The 21738-nt window shown below is 35.2% G+C and overlaps 3 protein-coding genes and 2 long non-coding RNA genes across 6 annotated transcripts in view; 3 read left to right on the top strand and 2 right to left on the bottom strand.

Annotated features, from left to right (window-relative positions):
* Positions 1-1906: 1906 nt before the first annotated feature.
* On the top strand, positions 1907-3172 carry LOC123868105. The gene is made up of 2 exons (XR_006796585.1): positions 1907-1939; positions 2054-3172. It is a non-coding gene; the product is annotated as an uncharacterized LOC123868105 (long non-coding RNA).
* A 1615-nt stretch (positions 3173-4787) lies between these two features.
* Positions 4788-6471, bottom strand: LOC123868100. Of its 2 annotated transcripts, XR_006796580.1 has the most exons (3): positions 5931-6471; positions 5420-5607; positions 4788-5211 (listed from the first exon to the last, which is right to left on the bottom strand). It is a non-coding gene; the product is annotated as an uncharacterized LOC123868100 (long non-coding RNA). The 2 variants fall into 2 exon arrangements; XR_006796579.1 differs by lacking the exon at positions 5931-6471 and having other exon boundaries at positions 5420-5780.
* A 933-nt stretch (positions 6472-7404) lies between these two features.
* LOC123868084 (putative sodium-coupled neutral amino acid transporter 10) lies at positions 7405-17987 on the top strand. The gene is made up of 10 exons (XM_045910437.1): positions 7405-7601; positions 8840-8957; positions 10398-10554; positions 11261-11384; positions 11983-12104; positions 12990-13138; positions 14074-14210; positions 15062-15298; positions 15549-15708; positions 15878-17987. The coding sequence occupies exons 1-10, from the start codon at positions 7518-7520 to the stop codon at positions 17359-17361; spliced, it is 2772 nt and encodes a 923-aa protein (XP_045766393.1). The 5' UTR covers positions 7405-7517; the 3' UTR covers positions 17362-17987.
* A 1727-nt stretch (positions 17988-19714) lies between these two features.
* LOC123868095 lies at positions 19715-21368 on the top strand. Its single transcript, XM_045910461.1, has 2 exons — positions 19715-20027; positions 20237-21368. The coding sequence occupies exons 1-2, from the start codon at positions 19853-19855 to the stop codon at positions 20965-20967; spliced, it is 906 nt and encodes a 301-aa protein (XP_045766417.1). The 5' UTR covers positions 19715-19852; the 3' UTR covers positions 20968-21368.
* Positions 21364-21738, bottom strand: part of LOC123868080 — a 31278-nt gene continuing 30903 nt past the window's right edge. Inside the window, exon 42 of the mRNA XM_045910431.1 lies at positions 21364-21495. The gene's annotated coding sequence lies outside the window, so the exon portion shown is untranslated. The remainder of the gene's footprint in view (positions 21496-21738) is intronic.

The following is a 21738-nucleotide window of genomic DNA, read 5'->3' as shown; positions in this document are numbered from 1 at the left end:
AAAATCGCCTCCTTGACCACTTGCAAAATATTTTATAAACATACCTACATTAGTATCTCCTTTCATAATATTGAAAGAAAATAGTTTAATTTTACTGTTGGCCCGTAGTTCTAAGCTAGACAAAATATCGCTATGTATGTTTCGTAAATAGGCACTTGCACTAATCGAGTATTTCGTGACGTGAGTTGTATTTATAATAATTTTATAAATATCGTAGCCCGGTATTATCTACTAAGAATTCTTTTGATCCTAATATATGGTAGGTACTATAGGTGTCATAACGTGAGTGTGTTTCTAAAAGCTTATTTGCTAATCCAGTATTTGGCGACGTGAGAGTGCCTAAGTATATAGGCTTATCAAATATTTGGCAATGTGAGAGTACCTACTAGTTACGTTAAAAACGCTCACACTTACGTAACTGTGTCGTGAGTGAATAATTTTCGTAAATATACACACGATACTATCTATGAGTAGCAAATCATTAATATTATTATTAATTAATTGAATAGCGTCGTGAGTTGGTACATTATATATTTTTTTTATTAACATAAACAGAGTTTTTTTTTTAATAAAATAAACTTACATCTAAATTAAACTAAAAACATTTATAAAATTAATTTTACTAGTTGGAATGTTACAAAAACTTTATTTTACTTTGAACACGCGATATTATTCCGAGGTGGTGCGCAGGACAGCTCGGGGCTCCCGCATACTTCACAAAAAATATTCTGCTTTTGCGTTTGTTAATGCTATTTATATATACAATTATTATTTACTCAAGTTTAAAAATCTATTAAATTATGCTCCTGAAAAAAAGCTTATTATACAATCGAAGATTATATAAATGATAAAAGAGCGTAGATTTGACGTGCAACTCGCTCCAGCAATGCGTGGAACTTTAATTACTTTTATATACATGGCATAATTTTGTACTTAAGTATAACAAATCTTTGGAAGAGCAACCGCCAGGTTTCTTGTTGGCTCTTCTCGGTAGGAAAGGCATTCCGAACCAGTGGTAGATGCACTTGACGATTCAAAAGTACCTAGTTACTTGTAAAAGTTTAATTGAATAAAAATATTTTGAATTTATGCCTACCAATGCAATGAGTATTTTTTATTCATTAGAACTTTGTAAATTACAATTTTTGGTAGGTTGTGCCGGGCTAAGACGCACGTAACAAAGCAAAGTCAACTTTTATGTTGCGAAATGGTATGACTACGTACCTACCTGTACCTACGTTATACGTTACTTTGAAACACGTCTTATCATTTGAACCAGATTGAATTCAATGTATGGCGGTTTATGTTTTATTCATGTAGTGCCGACATAATGCAGTTATTGTTTATTAAATAATATAGAATAAGTAATGTATTCATAAGGTAATTTATCAACATACTAAGTTTGTATGTGTCGTGACTTGTTGGACTAAGTGCGAGAGTATAATATTGTCATTTAATCGGAATATTCAGTAATTATTGCGCAATGATTGAAAAACCCCGACTTATAGGAATATGATAACAAGCACCTTTTTTTTCTTCTTCTTCTTCGTCTTCGTCGTAACACTCTTGGTAGAGCGGTCGTGGTCATCACGACGCAACGTCTTTGAGGGCAGATGTTATAGGTACGCCTCATGAGCATTCGCCACTTCTCCCTTCTGACCGACAGCCTAGTACGCTCGTGCAAGGGATCACCCACAGCAGACTTAATGTGCCCACGCACTCGAACTCAACTGCAGCTGAACTGCGCGTCGCGGCAGCGCCCCGCACGATATTCTCTCCAGCCGCGACGCGCGTACCGCGTAGCGCGTCACTGCCGCGGCTGGAGAGAATATCGTTCGGGGCGCTGCCGCGACGCGCAATTCAGCTGCAGTTCAGTTCGAGTGCGTGGGCACCTTTAATTGGACCGGTCCATCGCGTGGGCGACCTTCCTTGCTCTCTGGTGCCCTCCACCTTGCCCTGCACGACAAGACGTTCGATGTAGTCACTCTCGGGAGACGTCCGAAGAATTTTAATATTTGATTCTATACTAACAGGCACCTAGGTGAATTGTAAGAGTATCATGAGTTTCAGTCAAACAGAAGAGAAAAGTTGGCGTAGTGAGGGAAAGTGTGGGAGAGAATCAAGGACTGATTAACCAATCGCGTGCTCTCGCACAGTAGAAATCGCTCGCGCCTACATCGGTCCGCCAAAGACAAAGAGAGAAACGGTCGGAGTGAAGAGAGAGAGAGAGAGATTAAGGCGCATTTTTGAATTTGATGGTCAGTTCAGGGGTTCAGACTGCGGAACCCTTTTATACACTGAAGGGTTCGGTGGCCCGCAGTGGAACTTTATATACCTAGTGCTTTGGTATATATGTACAAAAAACATCTGTAGGTATATTATGATCTTCTATGGCGTCATTTCCTACTGCTGAGGAATCTATGGCTGAGATCTACAGAGCGTACTTTGGCTTTGGTTTGGTTTTTACTAGATTTATGCCAGTGACACTAACACTGTTTCGTTTTAGCAGCATTATAAGTCTGAGCTAAGTCAGCTCTAATATAAGATCTCAGCCTAAGAATTGCTATATCATAGCGCAAAACATGGTAAGCATGGTAATGGACCCCAACTTGAAAAGGCCCAAGATAATTCGTGATCTCTACCTATATTTTAAGAAGATTTTACCCCCAACTTAAAATGTTGGTGAGGGTCTCGCATTAGTAGGCACTTTATAATATTAAAGCTACTTTTTCTCATCCATTAAGTACCTACTTCAAGCCTGACACCCCCAAACTAAAAATTTACTAAAGGTCCATGTTGTTTCGCCTTTTTGAAAATTATTTATTCCTAGTCGGGTACTATATTTTCAAATTTCGAATGTGAGCGCGCGCCATTTTCTTTTAAAGATTCTTGCCAGTTTTATCTATCTTTAAGCTTTTAACCAATATTCAAAGTGTTTCACCAAAGAAAGGGCCCCACCTGAGTTGTTGGCATTGATTTAATTAGCAGGTATATAGTTAATGATTTAATACAATAATTCATGTAATAGTTTGTCGAGAAATTTTAGCCAAAATCTGTATTTTTTATATAAGAAAATATATTTTTTATGTAAAGAAATCTCACGTTATGTTATGGCTTAGGATACCAAAGAAAATACAAAGTAGTTAAATAAATGTTTTAAATGTGCATTCAATATGATTTTTTTATCCGTTCACCTACTTTCCCTTCTAACGGCCGAAATTAATAAACCAATCTATTTTACTAATAACTACGAGGGGTGCACGAGTCACACTCAATCGTGTCACAGTGTGACTCGTTGGGAATTCATCGATTTTTTTCCCATCGAGTTACTAGTTGCAACCTTTTTATAAATTAGAATTTCTAACGAGTCACACTATTACTTGCTTTTACTGTGGATGTGACTCGATGGGATTTTTATCGATAGATTCCCAACAAGTCACACTTACAGTGAGTCGTTGGAAACCCTATCTGTAATCTGCGGGTCGATCGCGTAAAACATATATCAATCATTAAAGAACAGCATCAATGTCAAAACATGGTTTTGGCTCCACGTATCATTGAGACTGTCCGTAAAGGACCGTCGAGGACTAAAAAATTTCTGACATTGATGCAGTACACTATCGATAAAATTTTTGTATGAACACGACTGAAAATTGGTTCCACGTAAGACTTTTGAAGTAAGATATCCGTAAAGGACTGCGACAAATGTTACGTCAAACTAGGCTTTCATTGATACAAGGCATGAGGTGTTATTTACGGTGACATATGTGGTATCCAAAGTCGTTTTACTACTCATATTTTTGTTAAAATATTTTAAAAAGCTTTTTTAAAATAATTTATCAAATTAACAAAGCAATTAGGATTATTATATGAAGTAAGATAATGTTAAAATCATTAAAGAATAATTTTTAGATTTAAAGTTACCTTTTGACACTTTCGTATGTTTGCACTTTGCCGCCAAAGGTTTGGTGTATTCAAGTTCAACTGCGAATTTTGTAGTAAAAACTTGGTAAAAACACCAAACTATTGTAGTTTTTGGATTAATTAGCTGCATAGGGTATATGTATTACATAAGATTTGTGTACCTACCTACTCAATAATAATTTGCGCCTGGGTAAATTCTGTTTATGATAATGGTGATAAGCATGTGGGAATATAGTACATATCTACTATTTTAGGTAGTTTAGTTTTCATAACTAAGTATTGTGTGTTTATGTGTAAGAAGTACCTACATACATAAATATTGCCTATACCAATTATTTGCAGATATTATAATAAAATTATGGCATCAAGGGCAATTATGTACGCTGAACTCAAGAGAAAAAAGCGTGCCCTTATACAGATCAGAAGATAAAATAGAGAAAACTTGTATAGAGGATGCCCGCGACTTGGTCCGCGTGGATTTGGGTATTTAAATATCCCGTAGGAACTATACCGGGATAAAAAGTTGCCTGTGTCAATTTTATAGGGACGCAAGCTACCTCAGTACCAAATTTCATACAAATCGGTTAAGCGGATGGGTCTTTAGGAATTCCGTGGGAACGCTTTGATTTTCCGGGTCAAAAAGTAGCCTATGTCCATCATCCATCCCCCAGATATAAGCTAACTGTACCAAATTTCGTCAAAATCGGTTAAACTTTTGGGTCGTGAAAAGGTAGCAGACGGACAGTCTGACCCTTTCGCATTTATAATATTATAGTATGTAAGTATGGATTATTATTCTGTATTACTAAATAAGTTTTTTTAGATCCTAGCAGAAAAAAGGAAAACAAATAAAACACCAGTCAAAAACTAAAATATTATTTATTTATTTGAAATATATTATGTACATAGCATTAATGTAATTCAATTCAGTTAATAAAGGCTTATCTTAATATCTTGTTATTAATGGAATTTAAAAAAAATGTTAGTTGTTAGGTGAACAATGGCTATGAAAAGGTTTCAAATATATTTGGATAAGTTTATTACTTCTTAAAGGCTGATGGTGTTGTGTGCTGGTTGGTGTGCTAACTTCTGGTATCTCAGTATCAACATGATAGACAGACTGAGAAACTTCTAATGCTAGTGAAATATGTAGCGGTTATGTGTAGCTTCTATTTGTGAAGGCTCCTCTGTTTGTTGTATAGTTGTCACTAAGCTGCTCATCAATAATGATTTCTCATATTGGTGATGTACAGTAGATGTACTTGGTTGAGTAGGCAGGTCAGGAATCTACAAATAAAATAAAAGTATTTTATACATAAATTCATAATACCTACTATTAAATATTTCTTTGAAAATTTAATATGCCTTTGTGTAACAGTAACCACTTAAAATTTACAGCTCTTGCAGTATAATTATAAAACTTACAGTGGAATTTTAAAATAACTGTGATATACAGACTCAGACTGAACAAAAGTAATTGTAATTGCCATAATACCTATGATTCATTTATTGGAATCTGGATTTTGGGTTCTCCCTCTACTGCCACGTTCCCAATTATACTTATATTGTTCTTCGATAGGGGGTCAAAGACGTGTTGAAATTTGGTCCACCTCCAGTGCCAGTGGCTTCTCGTCGCAAGTCTCCAGCCTTGCCTTTTGTGGGGCTCTTAAGCAGTATCCGATACTTCAAAAAGTAATAAACATACTTATTTTCTTAATGGTTATAATACAATATATGACAATAGAATAGAACCTACTGCTATTATTCATAGTCTTATAGTGGCAGTTTATACTATAAATTATTATCATAATTGCAGCATACGTTCTTTGAATCAAAATTAGACGGTCAACATGCAGCTAAAATTAAAAAATCTGCCACAAAGCGCAATAGAGCTTGTGGCCGATATGTTTTGAATACTTACTCACTTCCACTCCACGAAGGTTTAATACACCCTGCCCCCACAGAATTGAGCTTTCTGGAAAGCTCCTCCCATTATTAAGAGCTACCTGGCGGCCGAGAGGTCCTCCACCGAGCCCACCGAGTGCAATATTTGAGTTGCTTTCAGCAACTTCTAACAGAATCTCAAGCTGCCTCACAGAGGCGGCCGTAGGGTGCCAGTTTCCTTTTTAGTTTCGACTTTTAAATTACTTTATTAGGTTTCGTCACAAAGTCAACTCATCGTAAAAGTGTAAATAAACAATACTCTATGAACCTAGAAGAACCACAAATTCACATATTCCGCGGCACGGGGCACAGACTCGTAATACTTTATTTCAATAGCTACAACGCAGTCAAGTTTGGAAGACTACTATGGCCGTATAAATTGCTAGGTTACCATAGATATTCAAATTAGTCGGATTATAAGTATGACCCACCACTAAAGTATCGATAGTCACGTGATTGCGACCTATTGCTACATGATTGCGACCGATTGCTACAATCCTGAAAAAGCTTACGCGGTACCGGTTATAAGGACTGTAACGATAACGATCCTTAAGGATATTTTTGGATGTGAGATTGAGACAATTTTTACGCGATCGACCTGCTGTTGTTATGTAGTTACCTAGCAATCTTATTATTTGTCAAAAATACCATACATTTTTTAATGGTGAATATACTTATCGACAGATTACAGATAGGATTGGTTATTAATTTCGACTGATCATCAACGATCCCTATGACTGGTCGAGATGGCAATCAGACGCCCCGTCTCATGACCCGATTGCCATCTCGACCTCTCGAGTACTATACTTCTTGTAATTCAACGCATGGCAATATACCCTACCATACAAGATGAGAACTCTCTCTCCATTCAACTGTCGTATCAAAAGTACACAACCTTTTTTTTCTCTCGTCTGGCTTTACAAAGATTATCCAATGTCAAGTTTGTAGTTATTTACAAGTTAGGGAAACTAAAATAGTTAAGTATGGACTTCGTCTGAAACCACGAGCCATATTTTACCACCTTTAGCCACATTTTAGCAATAGGACAGCAGCGTTGGAATTTTGAGGTGCTGGAATGACGAACACAGGTGCAGTGTTGACAGACAGTCCCACTAGGACTAGGTGGGCAGACGATCGTAGACCGAGGCGACGTGTGGAAATCCCTACAAGAGACCTATATCCATCTGTGGATGTCTATTGTTTGGTGACGACAACGACTCACGTTAGGTAGGTATATAAGAACAAAATTAATCCACTGAACTAAAGGTTGCTCACGGGTACCTATGTAGTTAACTAATTTTAGAAACTTGTTAAAACATTATGAGTCAATGGTTTTTGATAATTCAGAGAGATTCATAACGATGTTAAAACCTTTGTTAAAACACGGATGTTTTCGAGTAAATCTTAGATGTTTTCGTACTCGACATCGATGTTTCGATAAAATCGATAACATATTACGCATCCCTAAATTTAAGGTTATTCGTCTGTGATCAAATGTCAAAACCCAGTCGTTTTGCACGTTGGTTATTTATCTGTGTTATCAAAACAAGGTTGAACCATTGAACGTCGCTACATTTTTGTATCAGATTTAAACATTTAAATAAAAATAATAAACGGTAAACCATAGTTAAAATTAAACCGCCGTGAACATGGGAACTACAGGGCAATCGATTACACTTGCTAACAGTATTATTGGAGTAGGTATACTAGCTATGCCCTTCTGTTTTCAACAAGTAAGTTTGTTTACGTTTCTATAATAAACCTTTAATTTAATACTTCCTCAATAATTGCTTTATTTATTGAGCGATATACGAACATTACGCACACTTGGACATAAATAAATAATTGGTTGTGAGAAATAAATACTTATCTATAGATTTTGAACGAGCATAATTATTTTAAAAGTCGACGTGGTATTTTGAGTTGTTTTTATCTAGACTTGTTTTTTTGAATAACTTACTATAATTATTTATTATTTTTGCGGGACGTCGAGCCTAGATGCGACGTCATATTATATTAGTTGATGTTAGGTAAACATTTATCAAAGTCACTAACTGGATGGATGACCAATTTTAAAGGTCCCGAATTAGCCAGCATTTTGAACTGTTGGTTCCGGTTATTATAACTAACTCATTAATGATATCTATACTCAAACTAAAAGTTGAATTGTGTTCGTAGCCAAGCCATATCACAAGAAATCACTACTATGTGATTAATAGATGAGGTCACAACCTTCAGCAATGAGAAATATGATGCATAGAGAGCTAGTAAAACTATGAGTAAATAGTAAATATATATTTACTATTTACTCATAGTTTTACCAAAAAAGTTTGGATCAATTTTAACACCTGAAACTTTAAGCACTAAAGTCGTTAGTACTAGCACTGTTATAATGATATAACTAACTCTTTATTCCTTTACTTTTCTTAATTTAATTAAGTATGTTCATAATCATTTGTCTTTCATCAAGAAATTGAATCCAAGTTAAACAATTAATTAATTCTGCAGACTTCACTGCAGTTCCAAGCCAAAAAATAATTGAAAGGTGTGAAAAGGTGACAAACAGACAGACAGTTACACACACACACTTCACATTTATAATAGTAGGGATGGATCACGGGCGGGATACAGAAGAAGAGAATACATTGGAGCCCTGGTAATCCAGCCTCTGTCTAATCTGGCACCCCCTGAAATCTGACATGTCTACTAGTCTATTATTGAATTTACTAATTCTGATGCACAAAATGAAGTACAATTTGTACTTCAGAGTATGTATAACATATAGAATCTTATCATTAGATCTGTAATTTGTCAGATTACAGAGTACTCTTTTGTAAAAAATTCCAGACAGACTATAGGGGATCTTAGGCAGTACTTTATGATCCAACAAATTCAATAGTTCGACACTGCCCTGCAAAATGTTCGTCGGATTACCGAGGTTCCACTGTATATTTAATGTTTATTGTTGCAGTGTGGAGTATTGCTAGCTACATTAATTTTATTATCAATGGGCCTGATCTCAAGACTGTGCTGTTATTTCCTATTGAAATCTGCCATTATTACTAGAAGAAGAAATTATGAATTTCTTGGTAAGTTACATTAATATAATATGGAAATTGTAGAGGTTTGGTCTTAATAACTAACTTGAAAAAAAAAAATTGTTTTCTTGCCTGCAAAGCAGACTGACTTGACTACAAGAGCTGTACGGATTCAAATTTTCCTGGATAAAAAGTAGGCTTAGTGCCATTGAAATCGATTTATATTGTGTTTTGGCGCGTCTCTGTGGTTTTAGGTATGTATTTAAAAATTTATTTTTAGAATCTCTTTTTCCCTATGCCCGTCTATTTTTATGTCTATTATTCAGGATGCATGCTATTGCACTATGCTGAATTTCATCAAAATCTGTTTATTTGTTGAAGTATAAAAAGGTAAGAGATACCCTTTCTTATCCATACTAAGTATAATATTCTTCTTCTTCTCTCTGGGCTGGTTTCCGCACTTAAACGTTTCCGTCTGTTTTGCGTGTAAGTATAATATTATAAATGCGAAAGTGTGTCTGTCTGTCTGTCGCTACGTTTTCACGGCTCAAATTTGGTACAGAGTTAGCTTACATCCCAGGGACGGACATAGGCTACTTTTTATCCCGGAAAATCAAAGAGTTCCCGCGGGATTTTGAAAAACGTAAATCCACGCGGACGAAGTCGCGGGCATCAGCTAGTTTATAATATTAGAAATGATAGAAATGTAGACAATATGCAAGATACCATGTGTATTATTAATGTAATAAATACATTTTATCATAGGATTAATGACTTACTTTTAAGTCGATATTTAACAGAGTAATTTGCCTAATCTAAATAAACCTGTCTAACACTTGTTTAGGGCTTGATAAGAATTCTTATAATTTCGCATTCACATTCAATAGAACCTATAAAAATAGCAGCAAATTTTAAAAAAACCATGTATCTCTGTGTATAAATAACTAGGAATATATATAATTATTACATATAAATGATGCTGATGAAACTTTGTCCGTGTGTATGTTTAAAAACCCCTGCAGGATTTATTCGGGAGCCATGGATTTTTACGGGATAAAAGTAACCTAAAGTAGCCTAAGGGCCGGCACACATATGGCGGAGCGCAGCGCAGAGCATGCCCGCGAAGTTTTCTAATCGCGTGACACATTACGCGAATTTCTACCAGAGAATGCGCGAGCACGCGCGGGACTGCGCGCGGATACGCGAGTATCCGCACGGATGCATAATCGATTTTAGATATTATTTCAATGAGGACAATGTCGATAATACTTTGACTGTGAAATTTGAAAAATGCTCTCCGCTGCGCTCCGCCATATGTGCGCCTGCCCTAAGGTACAATACGAGTATATCATTCCAAACAGTAAAATCCATCCTATAGTTTTTGCATGAAACAGTTATAAACATATACACACATATACAAACTTTTGGCTTTATAATACTAGTGTGATGCTGATTGCTGACCATGGTTAGTAAAGAAGTAATTTCTTGCAGCATTCCACATATTCGGTCCAGCGGGCAAGATGGCAGTAGAGATGGGTATCATAGGCTTCCTAATGGGCACCTGCATAGCCTACTTCGTGGTGGTCGGCGACCTGGGCCCGCAGATTATCGCGAAGATGTTCAACATCAACCAGAGCGATATATTGAGGTAACCTAGATACACACCAGTGTTTCAACCAAGTTCTATTAAGACAAAGAGATTTATGTGACACATTGTAATTCTATATCGATGGACACATTGCATCAATTTCCATCAGATTCATTACTGTTTATTTGAATTATGTTTTGATTACTACCTCCAGAGGTGTAATAATTGTAATATGAAGTCTCATCCATACTAATCCATAACTATTTAATATTATAAATGCGAAAGTGTCTGTCTGGCTGTTACGTTTTCACAGCTCAACCGCTGAACCGATTTTAGTGAAATTAGTGCAGGGCTGACTTACGAGTACATCCCGGGGACGGACATAGGCTACTATTTATCATGGAAAATCAAATAGTTCCTACGGGATTCACTTTTTATTCTGGAGAATCAAAGAGTTCCAACAGGATTCTTAAGGGTCTATCTAGTCGGTAATAAATACATTGGGTAAGTGTACGCTGGATTCCATTTTTTGGGTTTAAAAAATAATATATGCAGCTTTTATATTGTTATATGTAGGCCTGTTTTGCAAAACAACACGGTGACATTAGCCACCGAAAACAATTAAGTGCAATTATTGATTAGATACATTTTAATAAATATGAGGTTGTTAGAATTTAGTATTTGTACATAGGAGTTAGCAGTGAATAGAAAATTTTGAAAAAAAAAACCTTTTTTTTTTGTTAAAGTTATAATTTTTTTTTCACAGAACGTCAATAATGGTGATAGTGTCGCTAGTGTGCGTACTACCTTTGGGCCTGTTGAGGAACGTTGATAGTCTGAGTAACGTTAGCGCTGCCACTATCGCATTCTACTTCTGCCTAGTGATAAAGGTAAGGTGTTTTACATTTGAAACTACTAAATATTCATATTAATTTTATTTGCTTTACATGTGATGTTACCTATAATAGTAAAAAAAAAAAAATTACAATTCGAATTACATTATACATTTCATTGAACAAGATAAGTATTAGCGCTATTAGTATGCCTACTACTTGAACACAATCCAATACTTGTAATAACCTTCTAATATAGCCCTGTAGAATAAATGGATAAATAAATAGATATAAAGGCTCAAGTTCCTTTAATTTATCATTGCTCATTGGTATGACCAGTGATAAATTAAATACATATAGCGAAAGTGTATTCTTCAATCACTTCAAATCCAATGATAATTCAGAATAAGATCTGGTGCGCAGCTCCGCGCCATAAAATAAAAATTGAGAGAATAAGATAACAATTGATTCTCAGTGCTTTATTGAGTTAGTAATTCCGCTTCCATCTTAGACTGCATCATCACTTACCACCAGGCGATATTGCAGTTAAGGGCTAACTTGCATTAGAAACAAAAATTAATCTAAGCTTTTTTCACACTCAATCAACCCTTAAATAAATAAAGGTAACTTTTTCAGACTAAGATATTTTATTCAGGTGATAGTGGAAGCGACCGGTCAGCTGTTCACGTCAGATTGGACGTCCCGGATCGAACTGTGGAAACCGTCGGGCGTGCTGCAATGCGTCCCTATATTCTCTATGGCTCTGTTCTGTCAAACGTAAGTTCTTACTTTTACTTTATTTACTAACTAGCTTATTCTCGCGACTTCGTTCCCGTGGATTTTCTAGGAAATCCTTATATCTATCCTTATATCTAGGAATATCTTATTAGGGAAATCCCTTGAATTTTGAAAAAAAAATATCTTGGCGGATATCTACGTCATAATAGATGGTCTGCATGCCAAACAGCCCGATCCGTCCAGAATTTGGAACTGTGTATTGACAGATCAGTCAGTCAGTAAGTCACCTTTTCCTGTTATTCTATTGCGCAGGTATACTTTGGAAGTTGGATAGTGTGCTTAGGAACTTCACAATCTTGATCTTCTTTCACCACAAGAAAATTAAATTAAAAAAAAAAATGCTCCTGGGTAAATTAAATTAAAAAAAAAAACCGCTAGGATATAGAACACCCTTCTGGCATCAGTATTCCCTTCCACTTTTAATATGAGTATTTTCAAGTCAAGAGTGAAGTGGCAACTTCTAGGCAAGCACGCTCTATCTAAGGCTGCATCATCACTTGCTAGCAGATCTGATTGCAGCCAAGCGCTAGTCTGTAAATTAAAAAAAATCTTATAAGAGAGAGAAAGAATGCGATAAAAAACGAGTCCTTTTTTCTCTCGTCTGGCTTTACACAGCCAATGTCAAAATTGTAGTTATTTACAAGTTAGGTAAACTATATAAGTATGGACTTAAGCAAGCGCCGGCACAGAGCGCGGCGCCCCCTTAGAGCGCTTCCCAGTCAGTTCCACCACCAAAAAAACACCAGTAAAACAAAAACCGGCCTTCTAACAAAAAAAAAAACACTCCAAAAAGGCACCACACGCGCGCCAGCAAACGCCAACACAGACGAAGTCGCGAGTCCTTTAAATATGCTTTTTTTTCAGGCAACTGTTCGAGATATTCGAGTCGTTGCCATCGCTATCGCTGGAGAAGATGTGCGTAGTGACGAAGAACGCCATCAACATCTGCTCCAGCGTGTACTTCACGCTCGGCATATTCGGCTACATCGCGTTCGGCTCGCAAGAGATATCAGGTATGGGAGTTCCTTTTTAGGAAAAACGGAACTTTCATAGGATCACTTTGTTGTCTGTCTGTCTGTCTGTCCGTCCTTTCTTGACAGAAAACCTATATGGTACTTCCAGTTGATCTAGATTCTAGAATCATGAAAGGCAAGTAGTAGGTTTTATTGAGGTAGGTAGGTGGTAGGCACTAGGCAGGTAGTAGGGATTCAAAAGCACTTGTAAAAGTTTATTCGAATAAAAATCTATTCTAAAGTGAATTTGTGGGTACATCACAAAAAAAAATTAAAATGTGTTCATGAACAAATAAGTATTTTCAATTTTCGAAGTAAGAAAACTACAGCAAGTGGGTTATCATATGAAAGGGCTATGCCTGTATTGCCTGTACACACTAAAACAGATTTTAATTTATTATTAGGCATAATAGTTTTTGATTTATCGTGCAAAATTTCGGAAAAATACCTGAGTACCGACTGACTTGCACTTGACCGTTTTTTCTTTGTAGAACTACGTATCATTAAAAACAGATGTTCATTAACAATACAATCTTGTTCGATGTAACACAAATACCTACTTCATATACAGACTATATTCTGTAACAATGCCAAGTATGACAATACACAAAATTAGCATAAAAACTTTTTGTTTCTGTCACAGTCAGACGCGCCGACTGCTATTGTACGAGACCTAGACGAGGCCTTGAACCAAATAGTTTTGCTTTATGTATGTAGTCTGACTGACTGATAAAATGGTAATATTACGGTTTTATGGTTCAATATTAAGGATATTACGTTATCTTTCAATCGAAAAACCGGCCAAGTGCGAGTCAGACGCGCGCACCGAGGGTTCTGTACTCGGATTTGTTTCCAAAATTTTGCTCGATAAATCAAAAAACTGTTAAATGTCGAAAAAATACCAGAGTGCGGAACCTATTTTTTTTTTATTTCAGGTAACATCCTGATGAGCTTAAGCCCAACGATGGCCAGCGACGTGATAAAGCTGGGCTTCGTCATGTCTCTAGCGTTTAGTTTCCCGCTCATCATATTCCCGTGCCGCGCCAGCCTCTACTCCTTCCTATACAGAAAGGTAATTTAGTAATCTATATTTTATAGAGCCAAATTGGACAAAGAATGGCTTTTCTCTAAACTTAATTCAGGCTTTAGAGTATCTGCATCTTTTTCTTTTCAATATTGTTAAAAAAGGACGGAAAAAGAATTATAAAATAATATAGAGAGAAGAAAGAAAAGCTTTACACCGATTTCTAGTTTATTAACCCCCGACCCAAAAAGAGGGGTGTTATAAGTTTGACGTGTGTATCTGTGTATCTGTGTATCTGTCTGTGGCATCGTAGCGCCTGAACGAATGAACCGATTTTAATTTACTTTTTTTGTTTGAAAGGTGGCTTGATTGAGAGTGTTCTTAGCTAGAATCCAAAAAAATTGGTTCAGCCGTTTAAAAGTTATTAGCTCTTTTCTAGTTTTCTTGTAGAAAAGAAGGTTAGATAACCGTTAGGTTCATAATATTATTTCAATTGACAAATGTCAAGCTGTCAAGATGGGGGTTGCCTAGATACATAATTATTTATTTGAAAATGATGTTTTGGAAAACTCAGATACTTTGGATCGTAGGCGCGGAGTAGTCCAAGAAAATCGGTTCAGCCGTTTGAAAGTTATCAGGTCTTTTCTAGTTACTGTAACCTTTACTTGTCGTGGGTGTTATAAATTTTTAATTTACACTTGTTTTATTATGTTATAATTTTGGAAGTCGGTTTTTCTAAATATATTTTTTAAAGCTTTTTAGTGTAATTTAGTCATTGCTTGTTACCGATGTTTTATTTGTATTGCGAACTTTTAAAAATACAGTTTTTTTATATTATTATTTTTTGCGTTTTTTTCTGTCATCGTGAAGTTTTGACGTGATGAAAAACGTTTTTTCAGGCGCACCCGACCCACCACGACCACATGGCACCACACTCCATCCCCGAGGGTCCCTTCCGTCTCCTGACCCTCGGCATCATCAGCTGCGCGCTCTGCGTCAGTCTGTTACTGCCCACTATTGAGCTGGTGCTGGGGTTATTGGGGGCTACCATAGGTGTGCTCATATGCCTGGTCTTCCCCGCTGCTGCATTCCTCAACGTCACCTTCAAAAACACCAATGAAAGAGTACTGGCGAAGGTAATAACATGGTATTAAATAATTTGCTGAGACATTTTAGGTCACGTCGAACCTATCGTCTATTTCTCTACTACTAACTAAGTACGTGGTATCTTAAGCTGCATGCTTGGCACCAGTAAATCATTGAGTGTAAATAAATTACTCACCAACGAAATGTCATGACAGGACATGTCACATCAATGAAATGTCAGAAATCGTTCGATTTACGGTCAGAATAATGACAATAACCTTAAAATGTATTCATTTCCAGTTCATCGTAGTGCTGGGCCTGATAATCCTTATACTGGGGACTTACGCAAACCTGCAAGCCGCCGAAAATTCACGGGAAAAGTATGACGAGAAATACATCACTCAGGAGCGCATCGACAAGATTGTTGAAGACTTCTTCCAAAAGAGGGAGAAATCTGAAGGTAAAATTTACATTTTTGCACTAACACTAAAAAGAAAAGAAAATCATCTTTTATGTCGCGAATTTTTAATGGTAAATAAATAAATCCTCATTTATTATTATTTAGATCTTAGTTGAGCGTAAAACATTCATCGATAAAAAATATAACAATGTTAAATTTTTGATTACAGAAGTAATGGCCAAGCCCCAACTTGAAAATAACCCAGTTTTGCAAAAAGACGTCAATGAATTAGTAAAACCTGTTATGAAGGATTCAGAAGTACAACCACCTAATCCTGTTCCACCTGAATCTCACTCTAACGAAAAACTCCCAGTTATTTACCCGGTACATGAGCAAAAAAATATAGTGCCAATTGTCGATGTCAAAGACTCTATAACTCACCCAAAGAACGTAATATCGAAAATAAACGGTGAAAAACTAGTAAATGGTGTTAGTAAAAGTGAGGTTGAAGACAAAATCGCAATACCTGATAAGATAGAGCAGCCGAAAGAAGAGAAAGCCCAAGCAAACCAACAAAAAATAGACATGATGAAACAACAACAGTTAATAGAAACTATCAAACAACACGGTCAAGAGCAGAAAGAATTGATTAAAGAGCAGAAAGAAATCCTAACTGAACTACAAAAAGCCAAAAAGGAATTCCAACAAAATAAAAAGGAAATGGACAGCATCGAAGCCAAGAAGATAGCTGTTGAAAGTATACAGAAAATAGCTAATGTAGCTATTCAAAGCTTAAGTGGTGTCACAGATAAACCAGTAGATGTCAAAGCTGAAAAAGAACCTGTAGGAAATATAGCGAATGAAGCTGTTGATAAAATTGTTCAAAAAGCACAAGAAACTTTTAATGCCATCCAACAAATCGATAAGAAAAAGAATGAACAACTCGAGAAGGACAAGATTGTTCATAGTCAAGTTATTAATAATGTACCTCAAATACCTCTTAAAGATAACGCTGTTCCATTAAATAATGTTCCAATACACCATTCCGGTCATGAAAGTATTAAACAAAATGTTGTAAATACTAATTTAGATAAACAAGCTATTAAAAGAGAAGTTCCAGACGATAATAAATTAGAAATTAATAATTTGCAACAAAAACCAAAGGAAGAACCTGAAATCCACCCTAATCCTGTCAAAAATATACTAAAATCGATTGAACTTAATGGAAATAACTTAGAAGTGCCTAACAAAGCACATTCACATTTACCAGATGAACCAAAATCATATCAACAAGGAGAAGATACGCAAATTAACCAAAATCCTGAACTAAAACCTAATAATGATAATGTACAAAATGTTGCCGTAGTTAAAACCGAGCATAAAGAAGATATAAATAAAAATGAACCAATCAAAAGCAAAGAAAACGGTGATATTAAGTTTAAAGCCGATGACATATTGGGTAACATTGCAAATGGCAACGTGATACCGAGACGAAAAAGGGAAGTTGTTGATTGCACCAAACAGACGACATTAAAACCAGAAGACAAACAGATTTGCGAAAATCTAGTAAATGTGCCTGATAACCGAAAAACGCAAGAAGTATTTTTGCCAAATGTTAATTTGGCAGATGTAGGTTTATCGGATACCTTTCAAATGATAGCGTCACATCACATGAGATCGCTTAAAAGTATTCAAGGAGACGAGAAAAGATGAATATTAAAAAATAGCATATTAAAATAAAAAAAAAGTCCTATAATATTTATTTTAACGAAATGTAATCATGTATTTTATTATAACGCCTGCCAAAAAACGAAAACAAAGCAGCGTTAATCATACCGTCTCACTCACACACTGCACACAGGTTTACTGTGTAAGGGAGATCGAACGATAAACGTAGGTCTTTCCAATTCATTTCTTTATTGGCACGCGTTGTAACACTTCTTATTTCGAAAATTTTAATCCGAAACACAAAAATTTAATATTTTAAGAATCATTTTACTAAGAAAAAAATCACTATAATAGTAATTTGCTATCATGTTATTTAGATATAAATATTTATTTTTGCTTGGTATTGAAATATTTGTGATGTATAAAGAAGCATTTATTAAATTTTAAGATGATTTTAAGTGATATTGTGCTGTTTTAAAACTTATCAAATCACTGATGACAGGCTATTTTATTCTAAAAAATAAAACAGTGAAAATAAACTCACATTTTGAACTCAAGAAAGGGCGAGTATAAACGCATTTTGCAATTAATTTGTTTGTATGGTATGGAAATACGTACTTTTTAAAAGATTACTTTTCCCAAAAAAAAAAAAATTATCAAAAGCCTGACCAGAAAGAAAAACTACCTCACCATATTGCGGACCCCTGGAACATGCGTGGAACTAATCTATACAACTCCCTAGATCATAGATCATTATACTAGTGGCGGCCCCAGAGCAAGTTTTTTTATATTTCTGGTCAGGCTTATACCTTTATTATAAAACGTTATGGAATAGACATGTAACGATTTCTCGTTTTAGAAATAAGTTATTTATTAAAATGTCTGTGATCTCAAAATAAGTCCGAAGCATTGTAATTATTACGGAGTCTGTGGAAATGCTATAATAATAATTCTGCTTGGTTAGACTTCAGTAAAAGGCTTTCTTCACTCTTAAGTAGAGTTAGATAAGGATCCATTTGCCTGATTGCATTATTATCATTTTTTTACTCTCATCTGGCAATACAAAGATTAGCCAATGTCAAATTTGTAGTTATTTGTAACAAGTTAGTTAAACTATGGACACTATACTACAAGTATGGACCCCGTCTGTGCCGGCGCTCGCCGACATACGCACGGCACCCCCTTAGAGCGCTTTTCAGGCAGTTTTAATAAAAAACAAACACTTCAAAGGGCAGAGCACGCTCGCCAGCTAACACCAACACAGACGAAGCCCCTTATTATCATTTACTTACACGGTGAAATTTTAGTGGTTTTAGAGCCATGGCTCGGTGAATATCGACTACACTTGTTTGTTTTGGAAAACTAGGCACCTTTTTTTAGTAAAAAAAAATATATCTTGACACAAACTCGGATCTGTGAGAAACATTAGAGCGCCACGTGACAGCCAAGCTGTTTATTAGCATAGCAGTTTAATTAGCATTTCCACTGAAAACGATTTCCACGCAAAATAATAATTATTTTATTGATTAACGAAATAAAAATTTGTGATGTGTAAAAATATTGCTGACTGAATATTTATTGGAAACTTATTTTTAGTGATTACTGGTACGATGATTATAAATAAAAAACGTTTGTAACTGTTATACTTAATTTTATTTCTTATTTAAGTAAAGGCAACCACAATTCACTTAATATTTTATTAGTTGAAAATTGAAAACAAAATTAATAATCCTCTTAGGTCTTAATTTTGTCAGCGACAGTTCTTGGACCTTAATTGAGTTTGTTAGTTATCATTTGTAGGGTTTCCAGAAGGGTGCCAACGGGACCCTATTAATAAGCCCCCGCTGTCCATCCGTCTGTCAGTGAGCTGTATCTCATTAACCTTATTAGTAACCGTACCTATTGGTAGAGCGTTGAAATTTACACAAAGTGTGTATTTCTATATAACAACAAACAATAAAAAAATCTAATCATGGCGAATTTCAAAATGTCGCCACGCAAATAAAAAAATAATTAAAAGCACATCCGTACTTTTTAATATTATAAATGCGAAAGTGTGTCTGTCAAAGAGTAGGTATGTAATCAGTACTATGGTGTCTGTCTGTCTGCTAGCTTTTCACGGCCCAACAGTTTGACCGATTTTGAGGAAATTTGGTACAGAGTTAGCTCATATGCTACTTTTTTCTCAGAAAACCTAATATATATAACCAGAAATACAAGTGTAGTCATGACAGAAAATAAAACACATTTGAAGTCAATGATGATGACTAATGTGGTTAACCCATATAGTCGTAATAAATGATAACACGTTTGTTATAAATTACAATTTCCCCAACTGTCGTGAACTGTGACCCTATAAGATAGCTAAACACACAATGAAATATCAGAAATCGCCCAACAAAGAAGTAATCGTGACAACAAAGAAAGTGATTAAAAATATTTACAGTTTTACAAACAAGCAAGCTTTGCCTTCCTGCATAATTGCAAACAACAAAGAATATACTAAGTACTCAAGGATAATGAAAATAACCTTAAAATGTATTCATTCCCAGTCTTCATAGTACTGGGCCTGATTATCCATATATTGGGGACTTCCGCGAACCTGCAAGTCGCTGAAAGTTCAAGTGAAAAGTATGACGAGAAATACATCATTCCGAAGAGCATAAACAAAATTGTTGAAGACTTCTTCCAGGAAATGGAGAAATCTGAAGGTATTTACATTTCTACATTTTACTAACTAAAAAGAAATGAAAATCATTCTCTTTCATGAAGCGAATTTTTTAATTGTAAAAAATATAGTAGAACCTAGGTACAAAGATCTACATAAAATGAGAAATATTTGTGCCACTGATATTAGGCTGTCTCGTATTAACAGCAGAGTCAAAGTGCGCTCTATGGATAGTAATTTTTTTTATTACAGGAGTTATGGCCAAGGACCATCTTGAAAACAACCCAGTTGCGCGGAATGAATTAATGAAATCTGTTGTAAAGGATTCAGAAATACAACCGTCTAATCCTGGACGCCACTTCATAACGAATGTCTTAGTTATTTACCCAGTACACGAGCAAAAAGATACAGTGCCAAATTTTGATTTCAAAGACTCTTTATCACACCCAAAGAATATAATACCAAAAATAAATGAAGAAAAATTAGTTAATGGTATTAGTAAAAGTGAGGTTGAAGACAAAATTTTAATACCCTATAAGATAGAGCAGCCAAAAGGAGAGGAAGCTCAAGCAAACCAACAACAAATAGCTATAATGAAACAACAACAGTTAATGGAAACTATCAAACAATACAATCAAGAGCAGAAAGAACTCAGTAGAGAGCAGAAAGAAATTCTAACCGAATTAAAATTACAAAAAGCAAATAAGGAATTCCAACAAAATAAAGAGGACATAGACAAAATCAAAGCCAAGAAGATCCCTGTTGATAATATACAGAAAATAGCTAACATTCCGAATCAGAGTTTAAGTGGTGTTCCGTATAAACCAGTAGATGTCAACACTGAGAAAGAAACTGTAGAAAATACAGTGAATGAAGCTGTTAATAATATTGTTCAGAAAGCACAGAAAATTTTAGATGCCATTCAACAAGTTGATAAGAAAAAGAATGAACGACTTGAGAAGGAAAAAAATGTTAGTAGGTAATAAGTTATCAATAATGTACCTTAACTACCTCTTAAAGATAACACTGTTCATTAAGTAATGTTCCAATACAACATTCTGGTCACAACAGAATGTTGTAAATATTAACTTAGATAAACACGGTATTAAAAGAGAAGTTCCAGGCAGTAATAAATTAGATATTAATAATTAATTTGCAACAAAAATCAAAGGAAGAACCGGAAAGCAATCCTTTATCCTGTCAAGAATATACTAAAATCAATTGAACTTAGTGGAAATAACTTAGAAGTGCCTATTAAATCTTTATTGATTAACGAAATAAAAATTTGTGATTTAAAAAATATCACTGACTGAATATTTATTGGAAACTTGTTTTTAGTGATTACTGGTAGGATGATTATAAATAAAAAAACGTCTGTTACTGTTATACTTAATTTTATTCCTTATGTAAATGCAATCACAATATTTTATTAGTAGAAATAGAAAATTGAAAACTAAATTAATAATAATCTTCTTCTTGGAACTTAATTTTGTCAGCGGCACGTCTCGGACCTGTAACAGAATTTTCATTTTTATTTCTGACTAGCGACCCGCCCCGGCTTCGCACGGGTGGACATTTATTTTTTCTATTTTCCGGGATAAAATATAGCCTATACGGATTCGGAAGAATCCCTCTAAGTAATGGTAAAAGAAATTTTGAAATCGGTCCAGTAGTTTTTGAGCCTATTCAATACAAACATACAAAAATACAAAGGTTTCCTCTTTATAATATTATATTAGTATAGATAAGAGGTA

This window comes from Maniola jurtina, chromosome 9 (genome assembly GCF_905333055.1).
Source record: "Maniola jurtina chromosome 9, ilManJurt1.1, whole genome shotgun sequence".
NCBI classification, from domain to species: Eukaryota; Metazoa; Arthropoda; class Insecta; order Lepidoptera; family Nymphalidae; genus Maniola; species Maniola jurtina.
The sequence above is the reverse complement of the archived record's forward strand: the minus strand, read 5'-3'. Positions and strand labels throughout refer to the sequence as shown.

Coding starts and splice junctions, on each gene's coding strand:
- LOC123868084 (XM_045910437.1), top strand. CDS start 7,518: ATGGGAACTACAGGGCAATCGATTACACTTGCTAACAGTATTATTGGA. Junction 8,958..10,397: donor AAGAAATTATGAATTTCTTG/GTAAGTTACATT, acceptor AATTTCTTGCAG/CATTCCACATATTCGGTCCA. Junction 11,385..11,982: donor ACTTCTGCCTAGTGATAAAG/GTAAGGTGTTTT, acceptor TATTTTATTCAG/GTGATAGTGGAAGCGACCGG.
- LOC123868095 (XM_045910461.1), top strand. CDS start 19,853: ATGTATTCATTCCCAGTCTTCATAGTACTGGGCCTGATTATCCATATA. Junction 20,028..20,236: donor GGAAATGGAGAAATCTGAAG/GTATTTACATTT, acceptor TTTTTATTACAG/GAGTTATGGCCAAGGACCAT.